This window comes from Ovis aries, chromosome 16, assembly GCF_016772045.2.
Source record: "Ovis aries strain OAR_USU_Benz2616 breed Rambouillet chromosome 16, ARS-UI_Ramb_v3.0, whole genome shotgun sequence".
Taxonomy (NCBI): domain Eukaryota; kingdom Metazoa; phylum Chordata; class Mammalia; order Artiodactyla; family Bovidae; genus Ovis; species Ovis aries.
In genome coordinates, this window is record NC_056069.1 from 24,442,631 (window position 1) to 24,459,194 (window position 16,564).

Consider the following 16,564-nt stretch of genomic DNA (forward strand, 5'->3'; position numbering starts at 1 on the left):
ATACTATTGACATCTGGGTTTTTATAGTGTTTTGTATCTTTTTAATCTACTGAACTGGGTTGTTATAAAGATTTAAACAAAATAATGTGTTTAAAAGCAAGTTTTGATCGTCTTTATTTGGCACATAAGTAACTGAGATGTGGGCGGGTTCAAAGTCAGGTGACTGATAGGAATCGTAAGCCTCGAGACCAAGGGCTGACACAACCCCCCTTTCTGTATGTGCCTCTGTTCCAGGACTGCCTCTATGTTAGAATATCAGCTCCCTTAGAATAAGACCATCATGGTGGCTGCTTAGTCTGTCTCCATCTTAATGTTATTGATGGATTGATACACACAACCAGAAGTGGTGCAGAGCAATTTAATAAGCAGCAGTGCTTATGTGGAAATTTTGTGTTTTACTTTCTCAGATTATTAAAATATTATATAGCCCAGCATTAGTCAATTTTTTTTTTCAATCACTCCCACTGAGCTCATACCAATTGGCTTTTCATCATCAGCCCAGCAGACTTGGGCCATGCTGTTCTGCCTCCTTTGTATACTGCCTTAAAAAGAGGCCCTGGCTTGAAACTTGTGAGAATTTGTAGGGTAAGCCAAAATAATTATAAAAATACTTACTGAGTGAATGTTTGAAGGTTAGTTATAATTTGTGTTGTTGTTACTGTTTAGTTGCTAAGTCATATCTGACTATTTTGTGACCCCATGGACTGTAGCCTGCCAGGCTTCCCTGTCCATGAGATTCTCCGGGCAAGAATACTGGAGTGGGTTGCCATTTCCTTCTCCAAGGATCTTCCTGACCCAGGGATCAAACCAGCATCTTCTGCATTGCAGGCGGATTTTTTACCACTGAGTCACCTGGAAAGCCCGGTTATAATTTGTATACCCTGCCAAATTTGAAAAGTCAATCTTTAACTCAATTATTTTAAAGTAGGAAGAGCTGTAGTTCTAAACAGACTTTTTGGTTGTCAACTAAGAGAAAGTAAATTTAATGTATATTTTCATTATTATTTTGTATATAAGTATCAATTCAGTTCAGTTCAGTTCAGTTTCTCAGTCGTGTTCGACTCTCTGCGACCCCATGAATCGCAGCATGCCAAATACACGTATATATATGTGTGTGTGTATACTTATACATATATTCTATTTCTTTCAGGAAAACTTGTTCCCCAGAAAGGAATTTTGTAACCAATTTTTCACCTTGAATGCCACCACTGAATGTGTTTATATTTAGTTATAGCATGTTGGAACATTCTGTGGCCTTAGGTCCTAGTCTTTCTGTGTATCAGAGCTGTACCTGGCTCTTTTACGAAGAGTGTAGAGGTGGGGGACCTTGAGAGTTTTGTCAAACTGGTCTGGAATATAAGCTTGCACAGACCTAGAGTTAAATAACTGAGCAGTGAAGGATATTCATAGCAAACTGTGTGTCTTCAGTCCCCTTGGGGTTTGGTTATGCTATGGAGGGGATCATGTCTCACCAATGGGCCATCTGTCCTGCATGATGGGAATTGAGGGAGAGAAGAAAGCAGACGGAAGTCACAGCATGTTGCTAAAGGGTTTGGAGCAGAGATTTATAAAGTCTTTTAGTCAGATGGTCTTGAAACACTGAATTGAACATTGTAAGACTTAGCGGGAGATAACCAAGAACTTTAAGAAAAGACTGTCAATCCTCAAGGGAAAAATTAAAGACTTACTCATTGGGGAAATAAGAGACTTATACTCAGGAGTATAGTAATCATGCAAAATATATTATCCTAAGTGTCCAGTGAGGGTGCAGCCTGGGTGAGCTCCTTGAGTTTGGGGGAGGAAAATTTCCCATAGGCAACAATGGGGAGGGAGATCTTGTTGGCCAGATGGGTCTGAAGCTGCCCCTGCAGAGTGAGCAGCATTGTGATGGTGGGAACAGAGAGGGGAGAGGTTACCAGTGAGGACAGCATGATGCTGAAGCAAAGCCCACGGAGGAGGCAGGCTGTGTCTGGAAGGTGGAGAGCTGCCTCTATCAGATTTCCTGAATCATTCATCACATTTCCTAACTCAGGGGTCATTTTAACTGAGCTCAAAGTATTGGATTGGCAAAAAGTTCATTTTGGTTGTAGCATCTTATAGAAAAACCGAAATGAACATTTTGGCCAACTGAATAGTATGATATAGGCAATATAGTGAGTGCCAGCTTTCTAATAATACTGACTTCAGAGTCAGTGAGATCTACGTTTGACCATTAGACAAGTTGCTTAACCTTATCATCCCTTCTTAGCGAGGAGGAAAGAAAATACATACATCTTAGGAGTTATCATGACATCTAAATGAAAAGGCAGGACTGGGTCTGTGCTGTTTCCTGGTATATCTCCATTCCTCATTAGAGGGCTTGTCACGTACAAGGCACCTGATAATGTCTGTTGAAGGAATGCGCAAGACCTCCTAGCCCAGTGGCCATGAAACTCTTGCTGCTATGGTGGTGGTTGTTTATCACGAAGCAAACATAATAGGATATGAGTATGTTTGAGAATTGCTGTACTTAAAAGAAGGGTAAGAAGATATCTTTACTCCAAGACTTAGAGTCTTCAACGTGCCAACTTGCTTTTGAAATCGCCGTGAGGTACATATAGAGTGGGAGCTTGCCAAACAGATATGGTTACAGTGCCCTTTTATTACCACACTCCTGGTAGGGCAGTTCTTCTATAGAATATAACTTTGCCGCTGCTGCTGCTGCTAAGTTGCTTCAGTCATGTCCAACTCTGTGCAACCCCATAGATGGCAGCCCACCAGGCTCCCCTGCCCCTGGGATTCTCCAGCAAGAACACTGGAGTGGGTTGCCATTTTCTTCTCCAGTGCAACTGTAGGTGGGACTTAAGTGAAATCTTTCCCAAATTAAGTGCTTGAAGCTAACTGATGAAAATATCAATGCTTGGATGAAAGAAGGTGGGGTTGGGGGGAAGTGATGTTTGGCTCTTGGTGAATTGGGCTGCGTGGTCAGAGATGCTTATCAGGCATTTGCAGCAGGGAGCCAGCTAGTCTTGCTGACTGAGCATGCTCTGGGTGACTGCTGACTAGGAACTGGATAACCTCCTGGGTTAGGAAGCTGGACAAGGGAATGAGGGATTAATATACCCTGGCTGAGCGAGAAGTACTATTGACCTAGGACATCTCTGGTGGGCCCTCTACCCAAAAAGACTTTTGGAAACTGACCTCTCTGATGGTCCAGAGGCTAAGACTCTGCCCTTCCAGTGCAGGAGGCTCAGGTTCAATCCCTGGTCGGGGAACTAGATGCCACATGCTTCAACTAAAGATAAATAAAATGATTTTTTTAAAGAGCCCACCCACTAACACCCCCTTCACCTGCCAAAGATAATCCTTGAGGTGAAGGAATAAATGAAAAGATTTCATTAAGGAAATAATTAAGAAAGCACAGTGTTAAAAGTTCCAATGAAAAATTGAGGATGAGAAGAAGCTGGATGTTGGGGTGCCCAGAGACTGCACACAAGAGATATAATCCACCTGACAGGAGGGGGAACCCTCGCTCGACAGGTAACAGAGAATGGGCCTCAGCTATGACTTCGTGTAACGTTGACTGAATATACAGAATAATTTTTCTTGGCCTCCCTGGGATGACCTCATTGCCTGGGTCCCCAGTTCCAGAAGCTAAAAGGTAGCAGTAACTTTCAGCAGCAAGAACTATAGAAATACAGGAGCCAATTAAAGCATACTTTTTTGTGTGTGTGTATCAGCCTGAGGCTGATATTTCCAGGTACTTCTGCCTCCTCTCAGGAGCCCCAGGGTGTAGTGCCTATCCCCAGAGCTCAGATATTTTATTTTACTTTATTATGTTTATCTTTTCTTGTTTTATTTTATCTTATTTTAGACTCTTTTTTGGTAGCTTTATAAAGGTATAATTGACAAAAATTGTAAGATACCTGAAATATATAATGTGATGATTTGATATTTGTGTACACTGTGAAAAGATCCTCCCCAAATCAAGCTAATGAATATATTCATGTCTTCCTATGTTTACTTTTTTCTTTTCACTTTTACTGCCTTAGCAAATATCAGTTATACAATGAAGTGTTATTTACTATAGTCACCATGCTGTACATTAGATCTTCAGACCTTATTTATCTTACAGCTGAAAGTTTGTACCCTTTTACCAAGCTCTCCCCGTTTCCTTCACCCCCAGCCCCTGGCAACCACTTTCAATCTCTGTTTCTGAGTTTGACTTTAAAAAAAATTCCACATGTAAGTGATACCATTCAGTATTTGTCTTTGTCTTGCTTGTTTCACTTGTTTCACATCAGCCTAATGCCCTCTAGCTTCATCCATGTTGTTGCAAATGACAGGATTTCCTTCTTTTTTAAGGCTAACTACTATTCCAGTGTGTGTGTGTGTGTGTGTGTGTGTGTGTGTGTTCACTGTGTAGCTCAGTTGGTAAAGAATCTTCCTGCAATGCAAAAGACCCAGGTTTGAGTCCTGGGTTGGGAAGATCCCCTGGAGAAGGGATAGGCTACCCACTCCAGTGTTCTTGGGCTTCCTTAGTGACTCAGATAGGTCCTCCTATTTTAAAGTAATTGAGTTAAAGATTAACTTTTCAAATTAGGCAGGGCATACAAATTATAACTGGGCTTCCCTGGTGACTCAGATGATAAAGAAGCCACTTGCAATGTGGGAGACCTGGGTTGAATCCTTGGGTTGAGAAGATCCCCTGGAGGAAAGTGTGGCAACCTACTCCAGTATTCTTGCCTGGAGAATCCCCATGGACAGAGGAGCCTGGTGGGCTACAGTCCATAAGGTCACAAAGAGTCGGACATGACTGAGCAACTAAGCACAGCACAGTGTACGTGTGTATATATATATGTGTGTGTGTATGTGTATATATATGTATGTGTGTGTATATATATCACATTTTACAACATTTTTTTGATCTGTTCATCCACTGATTGACATTTAAGTTGTCTCTATACCTTGACTATTTTGAATGATGCTGCAGTAAACATGGGAGTACAGATTTTCCTTTGAGATAATGAATTTGTTTCTTTTGAATGTATACCCAGAGGTGGGATTTCTGGATCATATGGTAGTTCTACTTTTAATTTCTTAAGGAAACTCTGTACTGTTTTCCATGGTGACTGCATCAATTTACATTCCCATCAACAGTGCACGAGGGTTCTGTTCTCTTTTCTCCATGTCCCTCACTAGCATTTGTTACTTCATGTCTTTTTGTTAATGGGCATCCTGACAGGTGTGAGGTGATATCTTATTGTGGTTTTGACTTGAATTTCCCTGATGGTTAGCACTGATAAACACCTTTCCATGTACCTGTTGCCTATTTGTAAGTCTTCTTGGGGAAAAATGTCTAAGTCATTTGCCCATTTTAAAATTGGGTTATTTGGGGATTTTTCTACTAAGTTGTTTTAGATCTTTGTATATTTTGGATATTAACCCTTTATCAGATATATGGTTTGCAAGTATTTTCTCCCATTCCACAGGTTTCCTTTTCATCTTGTTGACGGTTTCCTTTGCTGAGTGGAGGAAATTTTGTTTATTTTTGGTTTTGTTGTCTGCTATTTTAAAGGGAACCTTAGTTAATTAAAGGCTCAGAACATTCCTTGCATGTTTGAAAGTCTTACTGAAAGCTGGTTTTCCCCGTGTATTAGCTATAGTCAAGGTCCTGCCTTTAAGCATCTAACATGGTTTAAATACTGCAGTTGGTGGCCCTCACTCTCCAGGGCTATTATCGTTGAGTAATGAAAGCACAGTGGATGCCACTTAGGAGGCTTAGTTAAACAATTTATCGAGTGCCTACTCCTAGAGCTAGTGCAAGGCCCCTGTGCAAGACCTGATGCTAAGGCCCTTTAGCTAGGGCTAAAACAGAAGAGAGAAGGTGAAATTCTGGGCCAGGTGGACTGCATAAATCTCTCTCAGATCTGCCATCCTGTCAGGTTGGGATTACTCCTTAATCCCGTGCAAAGTGAAGGGATATGTATTTCAGCCCTGTATTCCTCAAGCTGTGGTCCATGGACCTTCTGGTTTGTGAAGTGATAAGAATGGAAAGTGAAAGGAGGTGTTTGGAAAATTTTATAGCAATTTGAAATTGTTGCAGTGTTTTATTGTGTTTTATAAAATTATTGACCCACAGTGGATTTGGGGGGAAACACTGATCCTTCAGTACAGAGCATGTGACAAGCACTGCTCTAACCTGCATGTCCCCCAGTCTCTCTGGCCATTGATTATCAATGAGGTCACATTAGCACACTGACCACTCACACTGGTTCTTCTTCCCATGATATCTACACAGGCTCTTCCCTCCCCGTGTTATCCATGTAGCGTGCATGCGTGGGGGTCCTCTGGAGACCTCTCACATTTGTCCCAGAGCCAGCCTCTCCCTCAGGGGTCCACAGATGGACACTCCATGGAGCACCTGCAGCTTCCGTCAGGCCAGGATGGGCCTGTCCTCCCGGGGAGGGGGCTGTCTCCTGTTCTCTCCATGCACAACGTCGACTCCCCCTTCCTGTGCCTGGAGCTGAGCTGGGTGCCACTCACCTGGCAATGCCTTCTTTCTCTTGGGATCAGTTAGACACATAGGACTGTGGAGGCTGAGGGGGTCTTTTCGTGGGATTTTCCTCTTCATCTCCAGCCCCAGTAGCAAAGCACATCCACAAACAGATGCCTCATGGATCACTAGCTCCTCAGAGCCCAACTTCAAGTTAAAGTTAGCCAGTCTCCTGTACATAACTACGTGTTTTCCAGTTCCCAAGGGTCTTTAAAAGGCATTAACCATAGTCTTCATATGCTTTACATGCATGTTTTAATCTTCACTTAGGTTCCATGAAGCCCCTTTCATCTCGTGACCTGCGAGCCGTGACCAATGACGTGGACAGTGAAGGAAACAGAACTATAACCTTTACTGTCATACGTTCCCCTAGACTCGGGAGGCTGCTATGTGTCAATTCTGACAACAGCACAGAGGACGTTTCCGTGTTTACGCAGAATCTGGTGAGTCCTGATGTAGCTGTGCAGCTGGACAGGGCTCGGTATCTGTGCAAAGCGGGCCCCTCGCTGCTCATCCTCATCCTGTTAGAGTCAAGCAGAGGTGCCCCTTTGCCCAGGCAGTTACTCATTCCAGCTGTGCTGGTCTTGAAACTGGACACTTTGTGGTGAACGCAGGGTAAAACACAACTGCAGAAAACACCAAGCAAATTCAAACCTTGTGTCTAGTAAATAAGAGGGGATCCTTTTATCACTAAGGATGAATTTAAAAGGGAACCCTAAGCAGAGTTGCAAGAGTAAATCCTGAAGGATATGTCTGTGTGCATTTATGCTTAATATATGAAATGATATACATAATTTCACATATTACAGTTGTATGTATGCATGTAAATATGTATGTGTATAAAGTGTGTGTGTGTGTTTAATCTGCACCCAGAGCCATCTGTTTCCAACTTGACCGATACTTTATCACCACCAGCATATACGTACGTGCCTTTTTATTTAAATGTATAAGCCTTCAAGTCATTTTTTTTTTTTACTTTTGCACCCTAGGAATCTGACTACTTATGTGTGATTTCATTTTCTAAAAATCTTTGTTTCCAAATTGTCTTCTTGAATATAACTATCGCACGTCAATTCAACTTTCTTTTTCCATTCTTAAACAATGGGTACAGGGATATGGTAGCTGATCTGACTATAGCTTTACATGACTAAGGAATAAAAAAGCTTTGTCAAGTTTAGAGGAAATAGCCAGAGTGAACCACAAGTCTGCCTTTAACCACTGAGCCATTTTTCTCCAGTGTGATGTAGCAGAATTGAATTTAGCTTTTGCTTTGCAATTGCCTTTGTCTGGGATGCATTGAAGGGAACAGATCATAAGGTTAGCAGAAGTTCTGAAAGGGACACTGAAAAGAGGAAGTATAAATTCTCTAGTTCACAGATGCACTCTGGAGGAAGGAAAAAAGGAATTAAGGATGAAAACTACATTGTGAGGGGGAGCTTTTAATGAGCCCAAAGGCATCAAAACTTGCCCAGTGTGTTTTTTTTTTTTTTTTTTTTGGCTAGTATTTTGAATACTAGCAAAAATGATGACAGTCGTATTAAGATGCCTTGACTCTAGCCCTAGTTCTTTAAAAAATTATTTTTTGATGGTGATCATTTCAAGCTTTAATTTCTGCTACTTTTCATTGCAAATATATAATAATTTAGATTGGAGTGCGTGCATGCTCAGTCATGTCCAACTTTTTTGCAACCGCATGGACTGTAGCCCACCAGGCTCCTCTGTCCATGGAATTTTCCAGGCAAGAATACTGGAATGGGTTGCTGTTCCCTTTTCCTGGGGATCTTCCCAGGGATCAAACCCAGATCTCCTGCATTGAGGCAGATTCTTTACCATCTGAGCCCCCAGGGAAGCCCAGAAGCCCAACTAGTAGGGCAGAAAAAGTCTTGATTGATTAAAAATCAGTTATTTAAGGTTTTATTTTTTCTACTTTATGAATCAAGAGGCGAGTATCAGGAAAATGTATGATCAGTGGCAGCTGTTTGTATCATCAATGGCAGTTATTAGTCTGTGGGTGATGTGTTACTGTGGGGCTCATGGCTGGAAAGTGCCTGCACAGTGGTGTTGGGGATGAGGGGTGTTAGATCCAGCTGGTGGTCCTCGTTGGGGCAGGGGGAGGCTCCAGGGAAGCACAGCCTGGGCAACATCACAAGTCAGGTGTGGTAAGAGAGAAAGGTGTGTTCTCCTTCTTGAATGAACCAGGAGAACATCCCTCTTCTCCACACAGCCCTTTCCTCTCCAGAGCATGCACCCAACATGCCAGTGTGGCCTTGCCCAGTGCTTTGAATCAGAGGACAAAGGGGAGCCCCTTCTGCTGTGTACAAGGCATCAGGTCTTTAGGCAGGTAACTCCCGGATGGGATGATTCCTATCTCCCCAAAACAGCATCTAAGATACGTTTAGAGTCTGTGGGAATTCAGCACAGCAGCCCATACTCCCAGTCTTTGGTGTAGGAGTGGGGACAGAGCATATCATGTAGGAATCGGGTGCCTTCTAGCTGCTCCTTGAGCCACTACTGACCACTTATGACTGAAGACAGTGCCTTGGCCTCTGAAGTGGGAAGACCTGGATTAACTCTGTGAGTTATAATGTATCTTTTAATCGTTAGTTTCCTCATCTGTAAAATGGGGGGAAATAGTAGTAATGACAGTTGAAACCATTTTGAACATTCCCTATGTCCCGGAATGCCGTTAGAATGGAACTTTCTCAGCTTTCTGCTGAGTTGTGTTGTTGTGCAGTTGCTCAGTCTTGTCTGACTCTTTGCAACCCCTCTTTGCCACCCCTCTTTGCGGCTGCAGCACACCAGGCCTCCCTAACCTTTACTGTCTCCCAGAGTGTGCTTAAATTCATGTCCATTGAGTCAGTGATGCTATCTAACCCTCTCATTCTCAGTCTCTCCCTTCTCCTTTTGCCTTCAATCTTTCCCAGCATCAGAGTCTTTTCCAGTGAGTTGGCTCTTTGCATCAGGTGCCCAAACAAAGTATTAGAGTTTCAGCTTCAGAAACAATCCTTCCAATGAATATTCAGTGTTGAGTTCCTTTAGGATTGACTAGTTTGGTCTCCTTGCTGTCCAAGGGACTCTCAAGAGTCTTCTCCAGCACCACAATTTGAAAGCATCAATTCTTTGGCACTCAGCTTTCTTTATGGTCTAACTCTCACATCTGTATGTGACTACTGGAAAAACCATAGCTTTGACTAGATGGACCTTTGTCTGCAAAGTGAAGTCTCTGTTTTTTAACATGCTATCTTGTCATAGCTATTCATCGGAGGAACAAGCGTCTTTTAATTTCGAGACTGCAATCACCATCTGCAGTGATTTTGGAGCTCAAGAAAATAAAATCTGTCACTGCTTCCCCTTTCCCCCCATCTATTTGCCATGAAGTGATGGGACTGTCTGCCTTGACTTAGGTTTTTTGAATGTTGAGTTTCAAGCCAGCTTTTTCACTTTCCTCTTTCACCCTCATCAAGAAGCTCTTTAGTTCCTCTTCACTTTCTGCCATAAGAGTGGTATCACCTGCATATCTGAAGTTGTTGATATTTCTCCTGGCAATCTTGATTCCAGCTTGTGATTTATCCAGCCTGGCATTTGGTATGATGTACTCTGCATAGAAGTTAAATAAGCAGGGTGGCAACGTACAGCCTTGACATCCTCCTTTTCCAATTTTGAACCAGTCCGTTGTTCCATGTCCAGTTCTAACTGTTGCTTCTTTACCCACATATGGTTTCTCAGGAGGCAGGTCAGGGGGTCTGGTACACTCATGTCTTTAAGAGTTTTCCACGGTCTGCTGTGATCCACACAGTTAAAGGCTTTAGCATAGTCAATGAAGAAGTAGATGTTTTTCTGGAATTCCCTTGCTTTCCCCATGATCCCACAAGTGTTGGCAATTTGATCTCTGGTTCTTGTGCCTTTTCTAAACCCAGCTTGTATATCTGGAAATTCTTGGTTCCCATACTGCTGAAGCCTAACTTGAAGGATTTGGAGCATTACTTCCTAGCATGTGAAATGAGCACAATTGTGTGGTAGTTTGAACATTCTTTGGCATTGCCCTTCTTTGGGACTGGAATGAAAACTGAACTTTTCTAGTCCTGTGGCCACTGCTGAGTCTTCCAAATTTGCTGACATATTGAGTGCAGCACTTTCACAGATTTCTTTCATATTACTCATTATATTGCTTTGCAGGCTGGGATCCTAAAGCACAGGGAAGTTAAGCCACTTGCCTACAGCTACACAGGTCACAAATGTCAGAGTCAGGATTGGAACTCAGGGTCTCGACTAAAGGTCATGCTCCTATCTGCTAGTCCATAATTTCCTCTTAGAGTTTGTAATGAATTAACACAAGAAAGTAAATACGAAATGTTTAGCACACTGCCCCATGTAGCAGATGCTACGTAAATAGTAGCTAAGGCTGTTGTGATTATCTTTTTGTCCTTGAAAAACGCGAGAGGTTCCTTTCCTCTCGTAGCTAAAGGACTAATTTCCTGGGGCAGGCCATTTTCTGGGGCACTGGAATTGGCTGCTCTATCTCCCCTAATGGGCTGTGATGATTCCATGAATGGGAATGAGGCCATTAGAGGAAAGTGGCGTTTGCTTCATCCTGTCACCCACTCACTGATTCCCTTTGTGGAAGAGTCCCTGGTGTTCTGGAACACATTTCCCTGCAATGACAAGAAGAGGAGGCTGGGGACCGTGTCAGGGGCTTCATATCTGGATCCAGCAGGACTGCATCCTGGGGCTGAGCACAGGCTGGAGGCAGCCTGAGGCCTGAGGCTGGGGCAGCACCAAGGATCCCACCCCGGAGGGTCAGGGCAAGGAGGACCCAGTGAAAGGCCTCACCAGAGCAGCTGGGAGCGGCTGAACAAACCTGGCGTGTTTTGCAGGGTGTGTTTGGCTAAGCTTCTAAGCTTCTGTGAATAAATTTCATCGAAATACCCCGACTCCCTTTCCTCTTGTTTAGTCACAAAGAGCATCAGTACTGTGGGGGAAAGGAGAATCTGTAGAGGAAACTCTGCAAGAATACAAACCCAAATGCTAACTCTGGCTCTTTCAGTGTGTGTGGGTTTTTTGAGTTTTTATATAACACATGCTTTTTGTAAAAATAAAATTAGGAACCATTAAAGCAGAACATTAATATTGAGATATGTATGGCGGAGTCCCTTTGCTGTCCCCCTGAAGCTATCACAACATCGTTAATCAGTTATACTCCAATATAAAATAAAAAGCTAAAAATATATATATATATAAATAAAAAAGGTCCTGACATCAAAACAAAGAAAATTAATACTGAAAAAGAGTAGAGCATCATCAAAAAATTCAGTGCAATTGGTGTTTAGGTGAAGGCGTTCCAATTCTGTTTAGCTTGTATGTTCAAAAATGCACATTTTGATTTGTGACTTGGGAAGAGAAAGAAACTTATTACTTACCTCCCTGACTTTCCTCTTTTCAGATCCTGTCTTCTTCTTCACATGCAAATGGATTATGAATCCTTTCATAAAATCAATAGTTTCATGGCCTCTGACATACAGGACCTTGGTCAAATTCTCAGCCATTTTATGATGGTTCAGTTTCCTCCCCAGCAGCTCCAGAAAAAGTCAAAAAGAGGGTGGGATAGGTTTTGGAGGTAGCAACAATGGTTAAAACCTTTTCTCTGAAATTACTGAACAAGGACCTTGATTGAACACTTATTGTGTGCTTTGATTAGTCCTCTTCAATCTGGTTGGTGAGAAGAGATATTACAGAGGAAACAATTTTCATTATAAAAGGAGCTCAGAGCTATTCAGCCATGTTCATGTAATACAATGGCTTCAGTTGCGTTTTGACTTTTTAGATTAGTTTTTTCTAATTTCAAAAGTTGGTTCTAGCCCATAACCTGCTAAGGGTCCAATGGGGAGAGGGCTTCAGACAGGTGGTGGTTGAGTCTTTTTTCACACCTTTACCTTAAAGGACTAAATTCTTTCCAGCTCTCTACCACTCAGCTTGGGGAGGCAGAAACACTGTATCATTTGCATGTACAACCTATACCCTGTCTGGCTTTTGATGGATAAACAAAAATGACCATTTAAATTAATGGCTCTGGATGGTTCAGCTCATGAAAGAAATCAAGACATTTCTTGCTTAATATCATCCTTTGGAAGAGTAATTGTGGGGAAAACATTTGTTAGTTAATAGCTCAAAATACTTTCTTATCCTGGAAGACATTAATGATTTTCAAACCATACCATATCAACCTACCAAGATAAACAGGTAACATTCTTGTTTTTCACCTGCCTAATTTTACAACTGCCCAAGAGGGAATAGATAAACCACAGAAAAGAATTAAACATACAAATATGCAGAAAAGGTGAATCATCAAATTTTAAAATGAAATAAAACCTTTTTACAAATGTAGAGAAATTATTGTTCATTTCAAAGAATGTGCAAAAAAGTAAGAATTGAATTCTCTAAAGAATTCTCTTACTAGTAGAGCACAAGGCTAATTGAGTGATTTTCATTCCAGTGCTTGTTTAGATAATTTGGAATCATTAAAAAACAAAGTGTTCTGGTTTTGAGGTTTATGACGCCTGGCCTTTTTTCTTTTCCATAAAGCCCAGTAATTGTGTTTCAGCCATTATGCTGTTATGGGTAGATCATCCATCTTCGTCTCTGCCTGCTGCTTCAGCACAGATACAGGATTCCAGGACCACATTTAGAAAATGATACAATCGATTCTGGGTTATGAGTTTTGTCTAATAACCCCTTCTAGACTCTGAAATCAGTGTGTACATTTTAAGAAATTGTGAACGCATTTCCCATAGGAGAGAAGCTAATTTATTACAACTTAATGGAGAGTGTGGTGGGATGGTTAAACTTTGGCTCTTTTATTTTCTGAGCAGGGAAGGATAAGCTTCTTTGTGTTAGTGATCGCTCTTGCCCCACCCTGACCCCTGCTTTCTTGGGGTCTCTTCAGTGACAAGCCTGATGGCAACTAGACTCAGTAGACATTTTGAACACTTTCCAGTTTCTTGTTTTAGCAATTTTGATTTGGCCCTTGCAGTTCACTGAATTATGTGGTAGCATATTTTTGCATGCATGGAAATGATTGTATTGCATTGTTATCTAGCCACCTATTCATTGTCCAAACTTGAAGCTGGCTTTGAATAACTAAAAAAGCAGAGAGAACTAATTCCCATTTCAGCAAGCATGGTTGAGCCTTTCTCCTTTTATTAACTTCCTAAAGCTGCTGTAATAAATGACCTCAGACTTGGTGGCTTAAAATAGCAGAAATTTACTGTCTCATAGTTCTGGAGGTCAGAAGTTGGAACTCCATTTCACTGGACTGAAATCAAAGCATTGGCAGGGCTATGCTCTCTCTGGAGGCATTAGGGGAGAACTTCTTCCTCGCCTGTCTTCCTGCTTCCGGTGGCTGCCAGGCTTTCCTGGCATGTGGCCGCATCTTTCTAATTTCTGTCTTTGTGGTCACATTGCCTTCCCTTCTGTCTGTATCTTATAGCCCTCTGCATCCCTCTTATTCATGTGATTGCAGTTCGAGCCCACCTGAATAATCCAGGATACCCTTCCCTTCTTAGGAAGATTGACTTACTCACATCTGCAAAGTCTTTGCCATAGAAGGTAACATTCATAGGTTCGAGAGATTTGGACCTGATATTTTTGGTGGGTGTTTTTAGCTTAGTATGCTCATATAGAGTAAAAGCTGGGGGTCCCATATGATCTCACTTGGTAGTTTGATTAAAGGACTCCATGCTTGTAATGGTATAAGGCCCATGAGAATCTATGTCTGTGCGTGTGTGCTAAGTCACTTCAGCCGTGGCTGACTCTTTGCAACCCCATGGACCGTAGCCCACCAGGCTCCTTTGTCCATGGGATTTCCCAGGCACGAATACTGGAGTGGGTTGCCATGCCCTTCTCCAGAGGATCTTCCCAACCCAGGGATTGAACCCAAGTCTCTTACATCTCCTGCATTGCTAGGTGGGTTCTTTACCACAAGTGCCATCTGGGAAGCCCAAATCTGCATCTGAAAGTGTTAGTCACTCAGTTGTGTCCAACTCTTTGTGACCCCATGGACTGTGCCTATTAGGCTCCTCTGTCCAAAGAATTCTCCAGGTGTGAATACTGGAGTGGGTAGCCATTCCCTTCTCTAGAAAAAAAGAACTCTGGTCTGGCAGCAAGTCTGCTTCCATATAAATGTGGATTTGGACCTCTCTGTCAGGAGAGCATGGAGGAGCATGGATAATTGTTTGGGCCTGGTTTTCAGTTGCCCATTTCTAGCTGGAGATTTCCAGATATCACTGTTCTGGAACTTAAGTTTCCTAAAATGCCTCCTCTATCTATTTCCACTAAAGAGAGTCATGCCTGGGACTTATGCATGCCTGATACCTGGGCACCCTCTAAGCTGGTTCATCCTGAGCTGCCCCAGACTTCTGACCTCTTCTGGGAACCTTTGAACCCTCTGTGCCCAGCTGTTCTCTGCAGGCATGGTGGTCCCAGTCCTGGTGGAAACAAGAAAGGGCTCACAAAAAGGAGTCATTTCTCTGAGATCATCCTTCAGGAGCACAGGATCTTGTTGTTTTCCCACTCTTAGCCTTTAGGACTTTTTATTAACCTACGTGGAACCTCGGAGATTTTATCTTTTTGAACTGTTTGGATTCCTATAGTCTCCTTTCCTTACAAATATCTGTCCGAGATACAGATTTTTTGGCCAGTCTCTTTCCCTTGCTCCTTCTGGCCAATCATCGTCCTATCTACAAACATGCCTTTTGGCAAAGCCGTCATGTTATGGAGAATCAAGTGAGTGGCCTGCATGTCCCTCCTTCTCCCTGCCTCTTCACCCAGCTGACCCTGAGATAATTTGGTTACTCTCCCTTCCAGTGGGAATATCAAAGCTACAGTCAACTTTCAGTATCCACTGTGGGGAAGATCAGGCTTCCCTGATGGCTCAGACGGAAAGGGATCCTCCAGCAATGCGTGAGAGCTGGGTTCGATCCCTGGGCTGAGAGGATCCCCTGGAGGAGGGCACGGCAACCCGCTCCAGTATTTTTGCCTGGAGAATCCCTATGGACAGAGGAGCCTAGAGGGAGACAGTCCACGGGGTTGCAAAGAGTCAGACACAACTGAACGACTAAGTACAAACAGAGGGAAAGATCGGTGTAAAGAACTCATGTTCTGATTTTCTTATCGGGATCATGGGGAGCTATATTTAGAAAGACTCCGAGAATGAACACGTAATCCGGAACTTTCTAGCCCTGCCCTTTGGCCAAGTTTGACAATTTTATTCTCCAACACTCAGTCCTGACCACATGTACTTTTGGACAGAAATTGCCCTCAGTCTGGAGCCAGGTGGAACTCCTTTCCTTTCAGCCCTATTGTCTTTCCCTCAGTGTCCTGTAAGAAAATCTACCTTATCTACAATGGCAGCAGTAAAGAAAATGAATACAACCTTCCCTTAACTTGCTGTTTGTAATAGATACAGTATGTGGAGCTATTTCTTTGAATCCTTACAAGCTCTGGCTAATAGTGACTGCAGACATGGTGGTCCCAGTCCTGGTGGAAATAAGAAAGGGCACACAGAAAGGAGTCGTTTCTCTGAGATTATCCTTCAGGAGCACAGGAGCTTGTTGTTTTCCCAGTCGTAGCCTTTAGGACTTTTTATTAACCTACATGGAACCTTGGAAATTTTATCTTTTTGAACTGTTTGGATTCCTATAGTTTCCTTTCCTTACAAATATCTGCCCAAGATAGAGATTTTTTGGGTGAGATTACTAACTGTGTCCTAGACAGGCCAGACCAAAATGGCACTTGTCTGCCCTAATCATACCTACCCATTCACTTTCCACATTCCTGAATTCCTCACTGGAAAAGACTCTGATGCTGGGAGGGATTGGGGGCAGGAGGAGAAGGGGATGACAGAGGATGAGATGGCTGGATGGCATCACTGACTCGATGGATGTGAGTCTGAGTGAACTCTGGGACTTGGTGATGGACAAGGAGGCCTGGCGTGCTGCAATTCATGGGGTCGCAAAGAGTCGGACACGACTGAGC

The 16,564-nt window shown here is 42.7% G+C and overlaps 1 protein-coding gene across 2 annotated transcripts in view; it reads left to right on the plus strand.

Moving 5' to 3' along the window:
• LOC101113531 (chondroitin sulfate proteoglycan 4-like) overlaps window positions 1–16,564 on the plus strand; it is a 72,230-nt gene that overhangs the window by 42,798 nt on the left and 12,868 nt on the right. For both annotated transcript variants that reach the window (XM_060400433.1, XM_060400432.1), the window contains exon 8: window positions 6,806–6,978. In XM_060400433.1, the coding sequence (XP_060256416.1) occupies window positions 6,806–6,978 (173 nt within the window). The remainder of the gene's footprint in view (window positions 1–6,805; window positions 6,979–16,564) is intronic.